The sequence below is a fragment of the Moschus berezovskii genome, chromosome 8 (assembly GCF_049115385.1).
Source record: "Moschus berezovskii isolate FMDL1 chromosome 8, NW_MosBer_1.0, whole genome shotgun sequence".
Taxonomy (NCBI): domain Eukaryota; kingdom Metazoa; phylum Chordata; class Mammalia; order Artiodactyla; family Moschidae; genus Moschus; species Moschus berezovskii.
In genome coordinates, this window is record NC_142467.1 from 65,747,994 (window position 1) to 65,770,973 (window position 22,980).

The 22,980-nt window shown below is 53.8% G+C and overlaps 1 protein-coding gene across 1 annotated transcript; it reads left to right on the forward strand.

Moving 5' to 3' along the window:
• Positions 1 to 460: 460 nt before the first annotated feature.
• On the forward strand, positions 461 to 7,059 carry PITX1 (paired like homeodomain 1). The gene is made up of 3 exons (XM_055430932.2): positions 461 to 991; positions 3,279 to 3,511; positions 5,487 to 7,059. Exons 1-3 carry the CDS (start codon positions 823 to 825, stop codon positions 6,027 to 6,029), a joined length of 945 nt encoding a protein of 314 aa, XP_055286907.1. The 5' UTR covers positions 461 to 822; the 3' UTR covers positions 6,030 to 7,059.
• The last annotated feature ends 15,921 nt before the right edge of the window (positions 7,060 to 22,980 follow it).

Sequence of the window (22,980 nt, forward strand, 5' to 3'; positions counted from 1 at the left end):
CGCTGACTCGCAGGCGCCCGGTCGGTTGGCTCCTGCTCGGTGAACGTTCACTCATCCCGGGCTGTTCTCGCCGGGGGCTCGGAACTTCGAGGCGGCCCAGACAGGAGTTGATTTCTGAGCGAAACAAGTCATCTGGGGCTTGAGGTGGGCACGAGCCGCGCGGGACTTGCAAGCCAGATGCGTTTCTTTTGTGCGGCCGAGGGAGAACTCAGTGTGCCACCGGGGAAGGAGGGTGAGGCGCGGCGAGGCCGCGGGAGGGGGGAGGCGGCGGGAAGGTGGCTGCGGAGGGGGAGGGCGCGGGCGAGGCGGGCAGAGAGGGAGGGCGGGCGGCAGAGAGGGCGCGGCGGCGCGGGCGGCTCGGGGCTGGATTCCGCCCGCGCTCCCTCGCTCGCTCCCTCCCTCCCAGCCCCCTCCCACCCAGGCCCACCCCACCCACCACCCCTGGCGCAGGGACTGCTGGAACCTGGCGGTGCGCGCTGTCGCTTTAAGACAGACTCTGCCGGCGCCGTCCGGAGCCTTAGAAACCGGCCCCGGATCGGGAGCCGGAGCCGGGGCCGGGCGGGCGGCTGAGGCCCGAGCGGCGGGAGCGCAGCGCGGAGCGCGAAGCCGGGCCCCCGGGTCGCGAGAAAACGCTGCCGCTGCCGCCCGCCTGGCCCCGCAGCCCCGGGCGGCCCATGGGGCGAGCGCGGCGTCGCTGCGGGCGCGGGCAGCCCTGGGGGGCAGCCGCTTAGGGGCTGCGCTCTTGTCCTCGCAGGTCGCCGCCGGGGCGGCCGGGCGCGCCCAGCCCCGGCCCCCGGAGCGCCCGCCTCGGTCCCCGCCTCCATGGACGCCTTCAAGGGGGGCATGAGCCTGGAGCGGCTGCCAGAGGGACTCCGGCCGCCACCGCCGCAGCCGCACGACATGGGGCCCGCCTTCCACCTAGCCCGCACTGCCGACCCCCGCGAGCCTCTCGAAAACTCCGCCAGCGAGTCGTCCGACACGGAGCTACCAGGTAAGAGCGGCTCCCCGCGAGGCGCGCGCGGAACCACCCGGGCGCGGGGAGCCGGGAGCAGGGCCGCGCCCCGCAGTCGGGCTCGCTCTACGCCCCAGGAGCGTCAGGACCTTGCCTTTTCCCACTCTCCGTCTGACGATGAACGTGGACATGGACGCTCTTTATGAAACGGAAATTTTAGTGCTCTCCCAAGGCGCTTCCACGCGGTCCCGTCGCGCCAAGTGACCGGCCGATGCACGAACCTACAACCGGAAGGTCGAAATGACAGCCTCTCTCGGTCAGGAGCAAACAGAGCGGGGAGAAAAGTTAGGTTCGCGCAACTGGTTGTCCAGGGGCCGCTGAAACCGAAGGAGAGGAGCAGATCAGAGAGGAATGGGCGGGTGGGCGAGAGAAAGTGCCCAGAAAAACAGACACCCCGACAGACGGGGCGACTGACCTGAGAGGGGCAAACCGAAGAAAAGGTATGACCGGCAAAGTCAGAAAAGCAAACTGGGGGGCAAGAAAAGCAACCTTAAGTAAAAGAGAAAGAGAGGACAGCGAGTGCTAGCGGGCCAAGAGGCGCCGCCTGGCTCGGATATAGGACCCCCCAAAAGAAGGATCCCCGCAGCACGTGCGCCGCGGAGCCGGGAGCCGCCTGGCCGCCTACCCAGGGCTCCGACTCGGCTCAGGCACGTCTCCTTCCGCGCTGCGTTTTTGTCCGAGCTGAAGCTTTATTTTCCCCCAGCAACTGCTGGGCCGGCGGGTGGGCGGCGCGGGCAGCAACGAGGCTAATCTCCCGCCCTGTTCGGGCTCCCGGGTCTCCGAACGGCTCCGGCGCTCTCGGTCCTAATTCGGCGCCGCCGCCGAGCTCCCCACTCCCCGGGCCTTGGGCGCCTCTTCTGCGTTCATTTCTTAAGCCACCGCTGAGTGTTTCTCTACGCGTTTGTAATCTCTATTTGTTTCTGTTTTGCATCCCTAAGTGACTTTCTCTGAGAGGTTCTGTTTGGTTGGTTAAAAATACAATCAACGCTGGACTGTACTTTTGTTTTCAAAAGTTTTAACCGTGGTCTTTGGTTGGTTTTTATTTTTTAAAGGTCGGAGAAATATATAATTACAGATTGTTCTTTTAAAAAATAGTCTGTGAGAATAGATTTAAATTTTTAACTGTATATTTCGATGTAGACAGAACTGCTATTCTAGGTACATTTTCAAATTAAAATTTCTACATTATTCTTCAAGAGATTTTTAAAAGTCAATCCAAAATGGCGCGTTTCTCCGGGATTTTCTCAAAATCCCCTTACAGTGGTGTTACTTGCGGAATTTAAGTTACCTAACTATAGTGTTGTATTTCCCTGGGATTTAAAAATTACCTGGGGAAGGGCATTATCCAGAAGGGGTTTTAAAAAAATCTATCTACAACACTACGTTGATTTTTTTAAAACCCCAGATAAATAAATGCCTGTGCCTGCCTGGAGCTTATAAACGTACAGCACTGTATTTAGTTAGTGTGTTTGCATGGAGGTTTCTGGCTTCTTAATTTGCGTTTGCTGTGTTTCTATCTGCCTATTTTTAAGAGTTTGTGACCCTTTCTGTGTTTTTACCCATAGAGCTATTAGCTTTTCTGGGATTCAGTGTTTTGGTTTTAAATCCTTTTTCTTTATGTTTCAATGTTTCTATGACTGTGTTTTGTGTAGCTTGAGAGAGCGAGCGAGACTAGAGCTCCCAGGTCACCTAGACAGAGTCTGTGAGTCTGGGCTGCCCGGCAGCCGCCAGAGGGATTTTCTGGGCCTTGGGACTTGAGGCCTGGAGCTAAGGCCGAGAAACCGGCTGTGCTGTGCCTGCCAGGCTCAGTGGGGCTCCGGCTCGGGCTGGGGAGAAGAACTTGCAGGCCACCGCCTGGCTCTGGCTCCACGGATCCCCTAGCTTCAAGCTAGAAAAGTCTGATCCTAGTTCAGAAAAGCTGAGATCTCCTCCGATTTAGAACCCCCAGGAGCCCTAAAAACTGTTCGTTTTCGGGTGGTATCAACAGTAGGGCTCCAGCGTATGCCGAGCGGTGAAAGCAGGCCCTGCCCAGCTGGGAACCTTGGTCCGCGGCTCCAACTCCTGGGCTTTGCTCCCAGACGAGCCTGACCAGAAGGTGACTACTGACCGACCAGGCACAGACGGGCTCTTTCCAGCGGGGACAATTCCAGGGCCCCTGGCGGGAGGGCGGGCTGCCAGCGCTGACCGCGGGCGCTTCGGTGGAGCCGGGACGGGGTGCCACAGGGCAAAAGCCGAGGTGACCGGCGCCCCATCCTGCCTACTTCAGAAAAGGAGCGCGGCGGGGAACCCAAGCGACCCGAGGACAGCGGTGCCGGCGGCGCGGGGTGCGGCGGTGCCGAGGACCCCGCCAAGAAGAAGAAGCAGCGGCGGCAACGCACGCACTTCACAAGCCAGCAACTGCAAGAGCTGGAGGCCACGTTCCAGAGGAACCGCTACCCGGACATGAGCATGCGGGAGGAGATCGCCGTGTGGACCAACCTCACCGAGCCACGCGTGAGGGTGAGCGTGGGGTGTGCACCTAAGGGGACCCGCGCACAAGGCTGCCAGCCGGCCCAGCACAGACCTTGAAAGCTTACACCCGCGCCTAGACTAATACTTTTTCCAATACTCAGACCTTCTCCCTCCCTCCACCGGAGGAGATTCCACCTTAGGCCCCGTCTACCCAGCTGCTGCTGAGTCGTTTGGTGCTAGCGCCCATCGGCAGCTGCCTCCTCGGATCTTTCTGACCCACATCCTCCCTGACCCTCTGGCTCCACCGCAGCCCCCATCCAAAGGCCTGTGGTCCCAAGGGACGTTCCCCTGCCCAGTAGAGCCCAGAGCCAGCCCGAACGTTACCACCCTAGACTGTGTAGAGGATTCCCCGCTGCTGGGGACCTCGGAGCCGCTAGTGCCTTTCCGCAAAAACGAAACGGAAAGGCAGATCCTGCCTGGCAGTCTGAGAGAGGCCTGAGAAGAGCCTAGGCTTGGGGGTCTTAAAACTTGCTGGGGCAGTGGTCCCATCCGCAAGTGGCCAATTCACAATCTCAGGATATTCTCCACCTGACTCTTTCTCAGTCATCAGCCAACCTGTAGCTGAACCCTTTCCCTAATGACCTTTCCTTTAGGGCTGGGGTCAGGTGGGAGGTGGGGGACAAATCTGGTGGACCAGTGAGCTTCAGGAGGAATCCCTTTGGAGATCTAAGGTCTCCAGCCCAAGACGAGGCTGCACACTCGCTCTTCTCACCCCTCAGTTCCCAGTGAATGCATGGCTTTTCTGTCAGAGCAGCAAGAGAGTAATTTCTTCTCTGGGTACTGCAAACATTTAATCAGATATTGGGAGCACGTCCCAAACTAAACCAAAGTCCCACGGGGGCCACAGACTCCTTGCTATAACCTCAGCTCTCACCCCACCCCAGTCAGGCCGGACAGCCCAGTGGGATAGGGAGTGAAGACAGCACTCAGTAATCCAGAACTCACTAATCCTGCCCCCCAGTTTATGGTGGTAGGGGTGGGGTAGGGGGAGGAATCAGGCAATGCAATGTTAGTGCTTGGGATGGAGAAGGCTGACATGCAGGGATCTGGCAAGAAAGGTTGGGGGAACAGCCCAGGGCAAGGACTAGGATTTGGGAAGAAAAGAGGTTCTTAACTGAATTTTGTGGGGAAAAGTAGAGGGGGAGAGCAGAGAGAAACTAGTAAGAAGTGAAAGGAAATTAAATATTTGCAGGAAAACATATTTGGCATATATTTAGGTGGCAGGAAAGAAATTAAATATTTAAGGGAGAAGCAAAAGGATCAAGTATTTGAGAAAAATAAAGGATCGACTATTTAAGAGAAAACAGTGAGGGTCAGATACTTGGAAAGAAGGAAAAAACTAAATATTTGGAGAAGAATCAAAAGGATCAAAAGTGGGGGATAACACAGAAAAAGGGACTGTCTGAGGGAGAAAAAAGTGGTTCAGATAGCGGGGTGTACCAAATGAAAATAAACATTTGGGATAGAAATAATATCAAATATTACCAATAAAGATGGAAACAGACTATCTGAGGAATGAAAAATAGACTGAGGAGTCGCATGGTCCTATGTTTCAGGGAAGAAAACTACCTTTGGTGTTGGAGAAGAAAATGGACGGGAGCATTTAGGAGATAGATGGGGAACCCTTTGCGGGAGAAGGCACAAGATAACCTGGTTGAGAGAGGAAGAAAGAAAACAAATATTTGTTATTTAAAAAAAAAAAAAAACAAGAGGATCCACCTTAGGAGAAGAAACCGGATTTAATTAGGGGAAGAGGATAAAGATCAGAAAAAAGAAAAGACTAATAATGTTTTCTGGGGACAGGAAAGGAACCATTATGGGGAGAAGGCAGGGGCGGAAATATGGAAGAAAAGAAACGGTATTGGGGACGAGGAAGCGGGCTGAGGCCTCGGGGTGGGGCGGGGGCGGTGGGGGCGCCTTCCCGCCCGGCATCCCTGACCCTTCTTCGGTCTCCCTCGCCTAGGTCTGGTTCAAGAACCGGCGAGCCAAGTGGCGGAAGCGCGAGCGTAACCAGCAGCTGGACCTGTGCAAGGGCGGCTACGTGCCGCAGTTCAGCGGCTTGGTGCAGCCCTACGACGACGTGTACGCCGCGGGGTACTCCTACAACAACTGGGCCGCCAAGAGCCTGGCGCCAGCGCCTCTCTCCACCAAGAGCTTCACCTTCTTCAACTCCATGAGCCCGCTGTCGTCGCAGTCCATGTTCTCGGCCCCCAGCTCCATCTCCTCCATGACCATGCCTTCGAGCATGGGCCCGGGCGCCGTGCCCGGCATGCCCAACTCGGGCCTCAACAACATCAACAACCTCACCGGCTCCTCGCTTAACTCGGCCATGTCGCCGGGCGCCTGCCCGTATGGCACACCCGCCTCGCCCTACAGCGTCTACCGGGACACGTGCAACTCGAGCCTGGCCAGCCTTCGGCTCAAGTCTAAGCAGCACTCGTCTTTCGGCTACGGCGGCCTGCAGGGCCCGGCCTCGGGCCTCAATGCGTGCCAGTACAACAGCTGACCGCCCGGCCGGGCCACGCGGGCCAACGGCCGGAACGGCGCCGGGGTCGGGGTCGGGGCCGGGGCGGGCGCGGAGGACCTGGCTCCTGAGCCGCCCCCTGCTCCCCACCTACCCACCTCCGGCTTGATTTTGTGTTTGCTTTCCTGGACCTCACTATGCCCTCCAAAACGAGACAAAACAAAAAAGACGTCGGAGAAAAGTGCCGCGAAAAAAAACGGATGAGTTGCAATTTCCCTTGGGATGGCGCGGGTGGTGCACGTTCGCTCGCTTGGGGCCCGGGTGGGCCACTCCGCGGAGGGGACGCGGCGCGGGAGGCGAGCGCCCAGGCCGGCGGCCGGGAGGAGACGCCCCCCGTAGCCCGCGTTCCCATAGCCCGCGTTCCCGCAGCGTTGGACCCAGACTGAACGGCCGCGCCTGTGAACTGGAGCGCGGAGCCCAGGGAAGCCTGGGCCCCGGCCAGTGGGAACCAAGACGCCCCCTCCGAGCTGGGCCCGGCTGAGCATACCTTATAGCTCGATCCGGATCCTAGTTGGAGCGGGCGTTGAGCCGGGGATGATGGTACCCAGCCAAGGGTCGGGAACTCGCCGCGGAGCCGTACTAATGGCCCCGGCGCGCCTCGAGGAGCCCTCGCCTGCCCTGTGCCCCGAGTCCTATTTTAAGGCCAAGGAGCGGCAGCTGGCGGTGCGGTCGAGGCGGGAGCGTGCTGAGTGCTTGTCTCCGAGCATCCCAGCCCCCAAGCTTCGCCGCAGACCCAGGCCCTCCGTTCGGCTCCCCCCGGGGCTAGGAGAGGGCACCCCCTTTCCCGGCGAAGAGCCCCCTCCTCACCGCCCGCCGTGCAAGAGTCGAGCCGGGAGAGCTCGGGGAGCGGCCAGGGCCCAGCCGCGCCCACTTTGCACACCCGCTCTCCGGCCCGCGCCCCTGTTTACAGCGTCCCTGTGTATGTCGGACTGACTGTATAGAATTATAAATCTGTCTATATCGACTTGTCCATGTACGTCTATTAAAAACCATAGTACGAGCGTGCTAACCACTGCCGAGCCCTGACTGCTTCATTCGGCCGAGAAGGGAAACGGGTAGAAAGGGAAATGGGCCCCCGTGGGCTCTGCTGGTAGAAGGGAAGAGCCGAGGCCGACCCCGCCAGAGGACCCTACCCCTACTTCCCCGCCACCATTCCTGGCCTGTTCAGCCCGGCTCCCTTCAGGGCGCGGTTGGGCGGTACCAGCTCCGCCTCCGAGCGCGCCCCCAAAGCAATCGACTGAGCCGCTCAACCTCCGGCGCCGCGCGGGCTGCCCCAGCCTGGACCGACGGCCAGATTCTGCAGGTTCTTCTCAGGCTGGGTCTGAATGACCCTCCAGACTCTTAGGGTGGTGCGCAGCCTTTGTCTGCCGGGAACCTTGGGGTGGGAGCCGCTAAGAGTTTCTTTAGGCCTGGGGTTGTCTTTTCTCTAATAGGCCCGGTGCCCGCACTGTGAGCCCCGCTCTCGCTGTTCACGAGGACCGAGGGGGCTGGATCCGCCAGAGTCTAGCCAGAGCCTCCCTCTGCCTTTCCACATCGAAATCCCACCCAGGGCCATATGGCTGTTCCGGTGAAAGTGTCCACCACGCAGAACTCATTTCTCACTTCCCTTCCCTCCCAAAGTATCTGTAGTTCCCAGCGCCGCCACCCTCCCCCACTTTGGAAACTACTGAACAAGACCAGCCTGTAAACTGCCTGTAAAATTCTGCTTCCCTTAAGTAAGTCATTTCTAATGGCAAAACAAAATGTTTGCAGCTGCAGCGGGTGAGGAAGGAGGGGTTAGTATTCTGCTTTAGAGTCACCTTGTGATGGGCAATGCCCTGGGGCTGGGCCCAGGCAAGCCCTAGCTGGGGATGGGGTATGGCCATGGGCTTAGTCATGGGTTAATAGCTGGAGAGCCCTGTGCACACATTCCCGGACCTGGTCGGTACTGACTCTAAGGTCAGGAGTGTTGGCCCTGCTATACAGATCATGGAACTAGGGCTCCATCACACTATGCAGTTGGCCAAGGTCACACGGATTCCAAAGTCAAGCATCTTTCCATGGTCTTCTCACCTTCAAAGGAGGAGTAAGAAGGGGTCCTTCCTGAGGGATGGCTCACGCTGATGCTGTAGGACTTGGAGTGCCAGGATCTGAGAAGGACAGGGCCAGATACACAGGCTGGGGGAGGGAGGTGGGGGAAGGGAAGGTTGGGAGAGGGGGGCTGGAGCCAGACCACCCCTCCCCCAACGGCTCCAGTCCAGAGCTCCGACCCCTCACTCTCTGGAAACATAAACACAATCACATCTGGACTCAGAGTGCCTCCGCGACTCACACATCTGCCAAGGCCAGGGGGCCCTGGTCTCAGCTGAGGGCAGGAGGCAGAGGAGACCTAGAAGGAGGTGGGACTAGAGGGAAGTGGGGGGCAGAGAGGCCTCTCTGAAAGTCAGGCTCAGCCTCAGGTGAGAGGAGGGCCAAAGAAGGGCTCTGGTGGAGACTTAATGTGGCTGTGGGGCCACTGGCCAAAGAGCTGCAGTTGGGAGGAGAGGCAAAAGCCAAATGACCCCACTGTCCCATCAGGGACCATGACCAAGGTGAGTGCAGGACCCAGCCTTGGGTCCCACCCAGCTATTCTGACCTAGGGAACTCTGTGGCTGCAGAGAGTAACCAGCTCTCCCCAGCTACACCAGCTGCAGGGTCATCTCTGGAAGGGGTGCTGAGTAATATGCAGGACTTTAAGAGCCAAGTCCTCTGAGAAATGGCAGAAAGTGCTAGTCCTGCTCTGTCTGAAGAGGACTGGGGAGGTTCATTCAACATTTACTGCACTCCTGCCCCTGGTGCTGGGGATGGAGAAGTAGGAAACAGACACAGTCCCTGCTCTCATGGACAAGTAAACAAACACGTATAATTACAAACTGGGCTGAGTGCTTTTGAAGAAAAAGAACAGGGTGTTGTGTGTAAGAAGAGGAAAAAAAAAAAAAAGAAAGTCCTGCCTCAAACAGGATAGCCAGGCAAAGCTTTTCAGTGGAGGTGGCGCCATCTCTGTCTTTAGTGGCAAGTGTTATCATTTACTGAGCCCTTCAGGGACTAGAGCCCCCTGCACTGCTCACAGATGAGCACCCTTACCTGCAAAGCAGCCCTGCAAGAAGGGTCCTCATTGTCCCCTTTCCCTGATGAGGCCCCAGAGGCTTAAAGAACTCATACAGTAGGAGTGATGGAGTGGATTCAAACCCTGTCACTCCCCACTCTGCACAAGGCTACCACATGCCAATTACCATGGACAACTTCAGGGGCAGGGGGCGCTGTCTGATCTTAAAGAGATCATAATTTCTGCTGGCAACATAGGACTTGTTCAGTTGTTAAATGTCCAGCTCTTTGTGACCCCATGGATTGCAGCATGCCAGGCTCCCCTGTCCTTCACTGTCTCCCAGAATTTGTTCCAATTAATGTCCATTGAGTCGGTGATGCTATATCTAACCATATCATCGTCTGCCACCCGCTTCTTTTTTTGCCTTCAATCTTTCCCAGCATCAGGATCTTTTCCAATGAGTCAGCTTCTCGCATCAGGTGGCCAAAGTAACATAGGACTGGCCCTCAGAAAACTCAAGGTAGAACTTGTTCTTACCTGATCCTGACAAAGTGAACCCTAAAGGGCTGCTACAGGCTTAGAGAGGCCACAAATTAGGGATGGGGGGACAAGAGGCTGGTGCCCAGCCCTGACCGGAAGGCACAGTGGGCACTAGGGGAGAGTGGGGTGAGCACTGTGTGTAACCCCCGTAATGCCTGGTCATGGAGGGAAGGGAACTGAGGCACTGCCCCTAGCTTTGTGGCCACAGTCAGACGGGGCCACCAGAGTCATCTGGAGGGGGGACGGATCACAGCGGGAAAGGCTGCCTTGCAGGGGCCACTGCCTGAGGAGTCCAAGCCCTGGGGGTGGCTCTGGGTGGCCCTTCACTCCACGTGCCTCAGCCTGCTGCTGCTTCCTGGTAAGATAGTAACAGGGCCTCAGTCACCAAGAGGGTGAATGAGAATGAGCCTGGGGTGCTTACTTGGCTCTGGCATCCATGGGAACTTTTGCTGTGGTCTTTGAAGGCAAGAGTTTGAGTTCTACCTCTGAGTTGCCTTGGGCAAGAGAGTTAAGGTCTCTGAGGCTGAAGGGAATAACAACAATCACTTCACACAGTTGTCTAAAGGCGTAAATGACATCATGCACATAAAGTGTTAGCTGTAGTGCTGGCATATAGTAAGCGCTCAATAATTTGTTGCTTTTGATGGAATTGTGATTGTAGATGCTATTGTTATTATTAAAATGAGCTGTCCTGCCTCTTCTCCTGAGAGCCCTGTCCCCCACTTTCCACATTCATGGGACTTCTGTAAGTTTCTCAAAAGGTTATTTCTGAAAATGTCATTTAGGACCCACCTTGATTTTCCCTCAGGCTTTGCTGAATGCCACGTGAGTCATGATTGACAGTCCTGCTGATTCCCCCACCTGCCCTACTCCATCCCACCCCCAGGAGCCCAGCCTGCTGTCCTGTGGCCCAGTCCTCTCACCACACTCCATGGGCAGACCCTGGGAGCCCCAGAGGAGCCAGGCCCAGTTCCTGCTGTCCACGGGGCATGTGGAGGAAGACATGGCTGGGCAGTCAGCACTCTGAGAGATGAGCCTCAGGAACGGAGGGGTGCATGCCCAGAGTTCTCCCCGAAGGGCTCCCTGCAACGTGGGATGAAGATGCCCAAACACTTCTTTTTGTGCTACTTCATTTTACCGCCAGCCAACATTAGGCCCTGACTGAGTGCTGCGTCCCCATGCAAGCACTGGATAAGAATTAGGTAGTATATAAGCATTCACTCGGAGAAGGCAATGGCAAGCCACTCCAGTACTCTTGCCTAGAAAATCCCATGGATGGTTGAGCCTGGTGGGCTGTAGTCCGTGGGGTCACAAAGAGTCGGACATGACTGAGGTGACTTAGCAGCAGCAAGCATTCGCTCCTCACAGCAGGGAGGGGCTTGCTAGTCTTTCACTGGGAGAAACCGAAACTCAGAGAGAACTGAAAGCTCATCCAGGATGACTTGGAGAAAAGGGCCAGGACCTGCCAGCCCTCTGCCCAGGGTCCAGGTGCCATCCACTGCACTGTATACCCTCCTGACTGGAAGCACATTTGTACTGAGCTGGGGAGTCAGGGGTGGGGTGCAGAGGAGAGAAACAATTATAATTCAGGTCCAGAGGCTGGACTCAGCTGTCCTCTGGGAGAGAGGAAAAGACCCCAGGTCTTGCCTTCACCGAGCTCACTCGGCTGTGTGGGAGAGAAGCGGAGGACCAGGTGACAGCCAGGAATGAGGAAGCCCTGGAGTGGGCAGGCAGGACACAGAGAAGTTTCCTGGCGAAGGCAGGGCCCTGGAATATCAACCATTAAATCCAAACTCTCATTTGGTACTATGAGTTTCTCATTTCCTATATGGGTGTGCCAGTCCGCCTCCCTCTGGGAGCCCTCCCAGGCTTCCTCCCACAGCCCGTGCTGACCTGCCTCCTTGCCCCTCTCCCCACAGGAGCCCCAGCCTTCAACTCCTGTGCTCTCTCTTCACCGGGCCCTGGCCCTTGCCTCCCAACTGATGGTGTAGCCCAAAGCTGGTGTCCACTGACAGAGGCTGCAGGGCCCCCAGGAGGCACAGCCCCAGAGCCCAGCCATGGGCTGGGGAGCCTGTGGGCCTGTGAATCAGGACGCTGGAGGGGAGCAGGTCTAGGGGCAGGAGGCTGCCTGTGAAGCAGGGTGGGGGCTGAGGGCAGATGAAAGCTGCACTGGGTGACTGGTCACATGGCCCCACGCCTCCCTCTGCACCGTCCCCTGCTGTGGGCAGTACATGTTTTATTTATCTTGTGAGCCTCATTTTTAGATGAGGAAGCTGAGGCTCGGGGTGTCCAAAGGCACTACAGCTTGAGAGCCTTGGATCCCAGACTTTCCTACTGCAGACAGAGTCCACAGCTTAACCTCTGTGAGCATGGCCTCCTGGAAGCAGGGCACTAGCAGCCGGGCAGGGTCTCTTCAGCCCCTGAGACCCAGGATGTATTGGCAAACAGGTGTGGACAGTGACGTGTGGAGAAATGTCTGCACACAGTTGGTGCTGAAGAAGGATTTGCTAAATAAAAGAAGCGGAGGTCTGTCTTCCTTTATGCCTTCCTCCACATGACATGCCCTGGCCTCCTGCCTCTCCCCAGTCCTTTCTCTCCTCTCTTGCTCCTTTCCTTATTCCTCTCACCCATTCAACTCCCCACCATCCCGCACAAGCACTGCTTTTAAAAGTGTATCTGAACAACAGTTCAAACATGGGCAAAGCACTTGAACAGGCATTTCTCCAAAGAAGACATACGAATGGCCAATAAGCACACGAAAAGATGCTCAGCGTCACTAGTCATTGCTGCTGCTGCTGCTGCTGCCAGGTCACTTCAATCATGTCCAACTCTGTGCAACCCCATGGACTGCAGCCTACCAGGCTCCTCTGTCCATGGGATTCTCCAGGCAAGAACACCAGAGTGGGGTGCCATTGCCTTCTCCGTCACTAGTCATTCAGTTCAGTTCAGTTCAGTCGCTCAGTCGTGTCCAGCTCTTTGCAACCCCATGAATCACAGCACGCCAGGCCTCCCTGTCCATCGCCAACTCCCGGAGTTCACTCAAACTCATGTCCATCGAGTCGGTGATGCCATCCAGCCATCTCATTCTCTGTCGTCCCCTTCTCCTCCCTCCCCCAATGCCTCCCAGCATCAGAGTCTTAGGGAGATGTAAATCAAAACCACAAGGAGATACCACTATGCATCCATTATGATGGCTCTTACCAAAAAAGCAGAAAATAGCAAGTGTCAGTGAGGATGTGGAAAAATTGAAACCTTTGTGCATTGCTGGTAGAAATGTAAAACGGTGCTGCTGTGGAAAACAGCACAATGATCTCTTAAAAAACAAACAAACATAGAATTACTATATGACCCAGATATTTCACTTCTGGGTATATACCAAAGAGAAACAAAAGCAGGGACTCAAACAGATATTTATATACCCACGTTCACAGCAGCCTTATTAACAATAGCCTAAAAATGGAGCAACCCACGTCCATCAACAGATGAATAAACAAAATGTGGGATACTATTCAGCTTTGAAACAGCAGGAAACTGACAGACGTTACAACATGAATGAACTTCGAAGACACTGTGCTAAGTAAAATAAGCCAATCACAAAACGATAGATTTCATATGATTCCACTGCTATGAGGTAACCGGAATAGGCAAACTCAGACAGACACACAGGAGGGTGGTGGTTGCCCGGGGCAGGGGGGAGAGGGGAAGGGGGAGCTCGTGTTTAATGCGTATAGAGCTTCATTTGGGGATGATGAAAAATTCTGAAGAGAGATGATGGTGAGGGTTAAATAAGTACGATATAAATATACTTAATGTCACTGAATTCTGTACATTAAAAAAAGTTAAAATGGCAAATGTCATGCTATGTGCATTTTCAACTTTTTTTTTTTTAAGTGTATCTGTGTTTATGCCTCTCCCTACCCAGAGAAGCATTCAGAGGCTGGTACCCAGGACTTCTGGAGGCTGAACCCACTCCCAGAGCCAGTCTGCTGCTTGCTGGAAGAACTTTCCCTGCAACCCTCTTCAGCGGGTACCCTTTGAGGCCCCAGTTACAGCTGAGCTCCATGTGGCCCCCAGCCCATCCTCCATCCCTCTGTGCAGCAGAGCACTGGGACCTCATTAAAGTTCCTACTAAGTGTCTGCTATACGGCCAAGAGAAAGCAAGTGGGGCCAATGACTGCTGTAAGTTTAGCATAAAATTAAATAATAGGTTTGCCACTGCCTTTTCTTTTTAAACTGAGCTTCTCTGCCAAAACACTAAACAAGGCAATCTACAGAACATTACATATGTGAGGTACCATTTTTATTTTTATACATGCACAGAGAAATTTCTGTGTTAACAGCAGCTACCTTTGGGTGGTGGGAAACAGGATTTTTTTTCATTTTTCCTTTCCAAGTTTCTTTGCACTGAGCATGTTTATTACTTTAGTCATGACAGGATGAATCAAATATTATTTTTAAAATGCAAGAAACTGCAATCTGCAGGACAGCGAGTGGCCTTCTGCCTACAGGCCCCTGTCCTTACCCTAGAGGGGTCAGTCACCGCCTCCCCAGGATGAAGTGTCAACGCCCGGGGCTCAGTCTCACACACGGAGGGGGAACAGGCCAGTAATGACAGGTGGTGTCAAGTAAATCTTTACAGATTTTGACAGAAATGAAAATTTTTGTTTTCAAATACTTTCTTCTTTAAACAGATGTCAAATTAGTAGGTGCCAAGAGGAGTGTTCAGAGAGAAGAATTTGTAATGAGCTTGTATTGCGAAGCAGAGAGAACGTAGTTTAGAAAGGATCCCGTAAGCGGGGCGCCCACCCCGTCCCCTTTGTCCTGACCCTCTCAGTCCTCCAACTCAGCAGCCTATTGACACTCTCACCTAGCCTGCACACATACACGTGCACACGTGCACACACACACACACTGTGTGTGCCTGCCAGCCAGCGTGATCATGGAATCTTTATTAAAGAGGTCCAAATTACCAAGGTTTTACTGCACTACTAAAAATAGTCATGCTTACTTAGCCTGTTTAATAAGCACACCATTTCTAATTTTTCTGCCTGAGTAAACTGAAACATCGTTCCAGAAATACATTTTTACTGAGACAAGAAGGCTTGTTTCTCCTTCTTCGTTCATCCCCTCTTCCCCCTCTTTCCCCTTCTGCCTCTTCTCTCCGTCCCCTGTGTCCCCCTCCGCCCCTCACCCTTCTCTTTGAGAAATTTCAAAACACAAAGGGGAAAGGAACAGTAATTTGGACTTGGCTTTTACGCAAAATGGACCAATTTTTTTTAAGTGTTGGTAATTTGTCCCGAAAATGGATATAGGGAGTTGGGCTGGAAAGGCTTTGAAGAATGGGCTTTTATGAGTGGAAAATGAGGCCTGAGTGTGCGGGAATGTGAGCTCTGCCTCCCTGCGTGCCTGGGACGGTGCGGCACGTGGGATGGCCGCAGCCGAGAGCGCCATTACCGCCATTATCACATTATATGATTAGCATTCAGCAGAATCAGACAAAGCGTATTAACCCATTTAATTGAACCAAGGGCTTAACGTCCCAGTGACTTCACGGAAAGTGCTTGGCAAACCCTCCAAGACATCGCAGCCACAAAGCAGCCGGCCACTTTGCCGCCTGCCAGGCTGTGGCGGGGCCTGTGAGGGTTTCCCCACACTGTTCCCTCCTGTGGCCTCTCTGGGAACTTTCCAGGACACACTGGAATGGATGCTGATCCCCACCCGTACTCTAGCCTTTCATGCACACACCTCTCTCTTCCTTTGGGCAAACCTGATCTAAGAAAGGATATATTTAGACAAACACACACACACACAGGACAGTGTGGCAAAGGACCCCTCCTCCATCTCCCAGACTAGCACTCCCGTTGAGTCACAGAGGCTGGTCCCTGAGTAAGGCACACCGCCCATGGTTCCTCCTGAGCCTGCTGTCCACACCTCCAAAGGTGCTGCTTCTTCCCCGGTCTCCTGCTGAGGCCACCCCAGGGAAGTCCCCCAGGCTCACAGAGACTGGCCCAACCCATCAAGGCAAAAATGCCCACTGAGCCCAAGTTTGGGGGAGGTGCTTGGGGGAGGTCCGGGACCCTCTGGATTCTAGCCCCTGGCCTGGGCTCCTTGTCCCTTCCTGGAACCCAGCCTTCCTCTTCTGTCAGTGGGCACTGGACCTGCCTGCCTGCCTCCTGGAGTCTGCTGGCAGGGTTTGAAGGAACCATGGATGTGACCAGGATGTAAGGCTTCCGGCTGGGCTATTGCTTAAACTGTCCTTTATCATTTCACCAACTTCCTACCACTGGAGAATCTCTGAGTGGGAAAGCTTTTTCTTGGTCAACACGCCTAGCCTCCTCCCCATTAGACTCTTACTCAGAGCTCCTGCCAGCTGGCCCCACAGGGAAATATCTCACTTGATCTCACTGGGGACAATGGCCAGCGGGCCTCAGCAGGCATGCTGCACCACTCCCACACCCTCCACCAGGACAGGAGCTACCACTTGAGTGAGACAGCATCACCTTCTCACCCTGAAGTCCATTTCCATGGGGTCTGGGCAGCAAGGCACAGTGAGGTCCCATCACAGGCCCAGCCCAGCCAACCTCCAGGGGGGTGACAGTCAGAGACTAGTAGGGTAAGAGTGTGGACTTTGGAGTTAGACAGAACCTGGGTTTGTCTATACCCAAGTGCAGCACTACCACTTACTGCCACATAACCTCTGTAAGCCTCAGTTTCCTCATCTGCTCAATGGGAATAAATGTGAAAAGCTATGTGTAGCATTTGGCACTGTGCCTGTGACATGTCAGGCTCAAAATACCTCCTGGGTCTCTGCTTCCTGCTTTCTCCCTCCACATTGGGACTCTGAAGCTGACTGATGTCAGCTGGTCTATCACTGGCAACCAGGTAACCTCCAGCATAACTTCTCAGTTCATAGCCCTCCTCACCTAGTCCTTCAGGAATTAAGGTCTGATGTAAGGACAGGTATGAAAGTTCAGGGGTGAGAGGATGAAAAAGGAGCTATCAAAGCTAACCAGAGTAATCTGGAAAGGCTTCCTATGAAAGGGGACCTGATGCTGAGTCAGGATGGACAGGGCAATGGGAACGGGTATGCAGGAGTGAAGGCAGGCTGGGCAAAGGGGAGACCTGGGAGATGTGGGGAGAGGAAGCGGAGACAGAATGGAGGAAATTTAAGTGCTAGGTACAGGGCAGCAGGCTGTTCTCAGAGAGGAAGCAGGGATCAGAACAGGCCAGGTCACTGCCCTGCTTCCAGATTGCCAAGCCCAGGTCCTTAGGATCCTGCTTAGTGTATGTCCCCAGTCTCCCCTTGCCCTTGCTCACACTGCGGGCTGCAGCCACACCAGCTTCTTTCCTTTGTGTCTGCAGTTCTTTCTGCCTAGAATGCCCTTCCATCTACCACAGGCATAGTTGTGCATGCACACACATGCACACGCATGCACACTGTTTAACATTTTTTCCTTTTTTTTTTTTGCTACACCATGCACCATGTAGGATCTTAGTTCCCTGACCAGGGATTGAACCTGGGCCCTTGGTAGTGAGAACATAGAGCCCTAACTGCTGGACCACCAAGGAATTCCCAGAACTTTTTTCAAGATGAAAACTGTGTTGTTTTTTCTGATTACAAAAGACATACTGATTCTTAAAATTCAAAAGGTTCAGAAAAGAGTGGGGACAAAGTCAAGATGACCGTCCCAGCACTAATATGATCATCCTTCCAGACATCACACAGCGTACACACACGTATGTGTACATGTGTTTCCCACTCTCACTGTGATATGAAAGACACGTCACATGCAGTTCAGTTCAGTTCAGTCGCTCAGTCGTGACCGACTCCGCGACCCCATGAACTGCAGCACGCCAGGCCTCCCTGTCCATCACCAACTCCCGGAGCTCATTCAAACTCATGTCCATCGAGTCGGTGATGCCATCCAGCCATCTCATCCTCAGTCATCCCCTTTTCTTCCTGCCCTCAATCTTTCCCAGCATCAGGGTCTTTTCAAATGAGTCAGCTCTTCGCATCAGGTGGCCAAAGTATTGGAGTTTCAGCCTCAGCATCAGTCCTTCTAATGCACACCCAGGACTGGTCTCCTTTAGAATGGACTGGTTGGATCTCCTTGCAGCCCAAGGGACTCTCAAGAGTCTTTTCCAACACCACAGTTCAAAAGCATCAATTCTTCGGTGCTCAGCTTTCTTTATAGTCCAACTCTCACATCCATACATGACCACTGGAAAAACCATAGCCTTAACAAGACAGACCTTTGTTGACAAAGTAATGTCTCTGCTTTTTAATATGCTATCTAGGTTGATCATAACTTTTCTTCCAAGGAGTAAGCGTCTTTTAATTTCATGGCTGCAATCACCATCTGCAGTGATTTTCGAGCCCAGAAAAATAAAGTCAGCCACTGTTTCCCCATCTATTTCCCATGAAGTGATGGGACCGGATGCCATGATCTTAGTTTTCTGAATGTTAAGCTTTAGCCAACTTTTTCACTCTCCTCTTTCATTTTCATCAAGAGGCTCTTTAGTTCCTCTTCACTTTCTGCCATAAGGGTGGTGTTATCTTGTAGCTTTAGAAGCCACTTTTTCAATCATATAATATCAAGAACATATATTCTTATCAACAAATCACTGTTTTAAGGGCCACATGTATGGACTAATACTAATTCAACCAGTCTCCTCACCAATGGGCATTGATTTCTTTCACCGTGTTTTCATCACAACAGGCCACAGGAAACATCTTATCCCTACATCTTGGTGCATTTGTCACTTGGCTCTTCAGGATAATTTCACAAGCAGAACTGTTGGGCCATAGGAACACATGAGTAAAATCTCAAGCACATTGCCTTCTGAGAAAGCCACACCTCTTTGCACTGCCAAAAGTGAATAGGGTGCCATCTCCATGCCCTGGCCAAGACTAGGTTTTGTCTATCATATTTGTCACTTGGAAGGGAATATCTCACTGCCAATGTGTGTGTGTGGTTTTATTTCTCCCATTCCAAGTGGTGCGCGTATGCACAGTTCTGCACCTGAGTTTTTCCACCTGACACTTTTTTTCACACCTTTTCCACTTGCTCATTTGTGAATCAGGTAAAAAGTCACTGACGCAGGTCAAGAACCTCCCAAAGCACCCCCCTGATGCCCACAGCTTCTCCCCTTGCTGATGAGGTGTCAGAAGGCACTGGAGCAGGCAGAGGCCCAGAAAGGACTGACCACAGCATCACCACCTAGGAGGCAGCCTCCTGGGCCCGGGAGCCACTCTGCACAGCCCTGCCTGACAAGGCCTGCTCATCCTGCCTGCTGAGCTCACGCCTGCTCGGAGTGTCCCGTCAGCCCAGCCAAGCCTCCCTGGGCCTGCTTGACTGGAACCCAGGGAAGGGTGATTTCTAAGCCAAACCCCTCTTCTGCCCAGGCTATAATTTCCTGATTAGGCACCACAGTTACCACCCATCTGCACACACTGATTGCTTCCTGCCACCGTCTCCATCCCTGGAGCTCCCAGGGCTGCTAAGTCAGGACCCATTGGGCCAGCAGACTTCAGAGCCTCCACAAGGCAACAAGAAGGGGCCAGAAAACTGGCTAAATGAGGCTGGTCTGAGGGACCACCCCTCCTCCTCCCAGAGGCAGGCCCTGCTCAGGAGAGAGTCATGGTTTGATTTTTAGAGTTCAAAAAATTGCTTTGATAAGAAAGAACAAGGCTGCTGTGAGACCGCAGAGGGGGCCACGCATGGTCTGCGTTCAGATACAGACTCTGCCCTCCAATGACGTTCTCACCAAGTAACAGTCTTTCTGAGTGTTGTCTGCCCACTTATAAGATGAGGATAACATTTTTCTAGAGGACTGTTGCACAGTATCATAGCAGAGTGGTTAGAGCCAGAAATGATTGGTTCTTCCCTCTTAGTTATACAGCCTTGGATACATTGCCTCTGTGAAACTCAGTTTTGCCACCTGTTTAATGGGAATAATGAAAGTACCTAAGCGTTGTTATGAGATTCAAATCATGCATGTCAACGTATCTGAAACAGAACTACTGATAAAACAGAAGGTGGTGTTTTCCACAGTCAACAAAGAGAAGAGGTCATACCTCTGGAGCCTTGGCTGGACCTCTGCTTGGACTCTTCCTTCGCTGGTCCAGCAGCATGTTTTGAAGAGTCTTTTCACCTCTTGCCCCAATCCTAGACATCAAGGCCCCAGTGGGGAAGGAGGAAGTCAAGGGACAGTTGTGCTCTCAGGATACTGAACTGGGGCAGTGGGGGGCCTCTGCTGTGAGAGGTCATTGTCCCATTACCAGATTACAAAAGTTGGGGGTCAACCTAAGAATTTTACAGCAGACTTTTCATCCCCCGTTAGCCTCTTCACAGCTCCTTTTGAGAGCTCAGTTTCATTTTGCAGAAAGCCAGTCACACTTAGTGCCATTACCCTCAGGAGTACTTCATCTAGAGGCCTCAAATCGCAGCTGGGGGATCAGTGGTGGTATTTAAAGCCCTCTTAACATACCCCAATCTTAGCCTAGGAGGTCCCTGTGACACATGGCCATCTTATAACGTAGACCCCATGTGGTTAGATCTCCTCATGGGGCTCCATTTTCAAAAGACAAGGTTCAGCAACTAGAAATCATCCCTCAATAATTCCCATCATTAATGGCCTCTCTCCAGGAGTGTCAGTGGGGATCCAGTTCTCACCCAACAAGGATGCCTGCTGTCCCCACCTGTCCCCTTTCCATTCTTGCCCTCCAGCTGGGTCAGAGTCTTGGTTCAGAGCCTCTGACTCATTCCCTCAGCTTTCACTTCCTTCTTCCTCCCTGTCTCAGCGCCTATCCTGTAGGTCTAGTGAGACTCTCCCATTACCCTGCTTCTCCGCCATGGAGGAGAAGCCAGGAGCCTACCAAGAAAGCACCAATGCTCCCCTTTCCTCTGGCTCTCCAGCCCTGCCTCCCCCATATCCCCAGGGCTGCAGTGCACCAAACCTCAGGTGAAATCAGAGCAAGAACTCGGGGAGGTGCAGCACGTGGCCGACCACGCACAGAGGACATTCTTGGGGCAGAGTGTGGGGCAGAGTGGGGTGCGCGCATGTTGGTAAATCTGACCCCGTTACACTGAGTGCCTTTCTCCCTCATTTCCCAACCCCTGTGACTAGAATCAACAGTGATTACCCCTCCTTCCCGAGTAGCCTAGTTAGGAATTCAGAGCCATCTTCTCCTGACCTGGTGAAGGACAGTTTGTTTCAGGTGTCCTGTCTCACCCTCCATTGGGGAAAATTTCACGGTGTGCAGTTTCCAGCATCTCAGTACTGGGTTTTTAGGGACTGTTGGAATAAAGAGGAGCACTTATTGTGCCAGTCACTGCCTGGATTCCCATATTATAGAGACTGCTTCTGCTAGTGGGATCAACAAGCAGTTAAAAAAAAACAATCCGGCCACCTTCCAAACACTCCAGCCTTGAATTCCATATTCCTTCCTACAAGAGCTGGGGGAGGGCCTGGGAGTGACCAGAAGACTCGAGCCCAGGTCCTGGGTATCCCACTGCAGCCCTAAACTACCCAGCTCGCAGGATGGAGATAGGCACGCCATCTGGGGACAGCTCTGCCGGATCCCCGGTGAGGGGTGGGGTTGGGGGGGTAGGAGGAGGGTCCTGCTTTCCACGGCCAGGCCTGGGCAAGCAGAGCCACTTGTGCCCGAAGCAAATCAACTGAAAGCCTTGGCCAAGCCTGTTTGAGTTGGTGAGAGCCCAAGTGGGAATTCCAATCTGCCAGTGTTTGCTCTGCAGGCAAATAGAGCCAAACAGAAATGCTGCTTGGGGACTTTACGCCAAATATCCACTGGCTTGTGCTGCCAGCAGTGCTGAGCCAGCCCTCTGCACATCACCCTCTCCCAGTTCCTGCTCTGTGAAAGCCTTCTGCTTGTGCCCTGCCAGGCAGAGTGCCCTTCTACACCGCAGCCCTGTGGCCCATGCCTGGGCTTCCCTCCCAGGCCCAGGCCCTGAAGGTCCAGCGGGCCATCCGGCCACCCTGCACCAGCTCCACCTGGATGCCCATTCTCCCCGACTGCCAGGTTCCTGACCTCAGCTTCCTGCTCTCAGCTCCATACTTTCGACCTCTGGTACTGTGTCATTGGCCCTGTCCCTCTCAGCCCCTGACCAGGCCAGCCCACTGCAGCTGGCCACATAGCAGAGGCAGAGCTGACAACTAGGAAGCACAAACCAGAGTTGATTGTGTCTTTTCTTTATTTCTTCAACACTCTCAGGTGCATTTTATTTGAGCCTTATAGTGAGACGTGAGTTCGAGCCCTGGGTCAGGAAGATCCCCTGGAGGACGAAATTGCAACCCATTACTGTATTCTTGCCAGGAAAACCCCATGGAGAGAGGAGCCTTGTGGGCTACAGTCCATGGGGTCACAAAGAGTCAGACATGACTGAGCAACTAACACTACAGCTGAACAGTTTTATCAGCCCATTTCTCAGACGAAATAGCTAAGGTTTCAAAAGACCAGACACCTTGCCCAAGGCCACCTGATTAAAGAATCCATGCCTCCTGACTCTAAAACAGTGGCAATCACAAACTTGCCTCCCTGAGGAATTTTTAAAACATTTTGTTCACCCACAGAGGCCTAGGGCAGTTCCCGCTTGTTTCCTAGTGAAAGCAGGGGAGGTGTTTTCACATTCCCCCAAGCAACACGGGCACATCCAGAGTGGACAGTTGGCAACATCTGCCTTGTCCCAGCCCTAAATCAGAGCCACTGCCTGAAGCCGGCATGCTGGGCTGTCTGGGCTATACCCACTAGAGCCCCCCTAGAAGCCCCCAACCTGGAGTCACCCCCTTCACTGCTAGGCACTGGATGCATCCCTCGCTTACTTCAGGGCCCCCTCCAGGGCACAGAGTTCTCTTCAGTCCAGGAAGGGGCAAAGCCATGCTTCCTACCCTCAGAGGGCTCCCCTGCGGCATGGCGATGGGTCTCGTGCTCCAGAGCAATCCTTCTCGACACAGTTTCACATGGTTCGCATTTCGGTCCTGAGTGTGAACATCTGCAAATGGAAACGATTTGAGTGTCTCAGGGGACACGTGCTCTCTATAGTCAAATGATTACTGTCACTTCCCCTGGGACATTTCTTCTCATCCACTCTGACTGGGTGACTGCTTGCCCTAGGCAACCATGGGAACCAAAAGGGCCAGGAGGAGACTGTGGCTTTCTCATCACGGAACCCCTAGCACAACTCAGGAAACAGTAGCAAAGGCTTCCGCAGACCCTTGTCTTCCTCTGGCTTCAGGGGTGCCATCATCCAGGCCTGGAGCTCACGGAATCCCCATGGGACCTTGTCCAGCCATTCTCAATCGATGTGT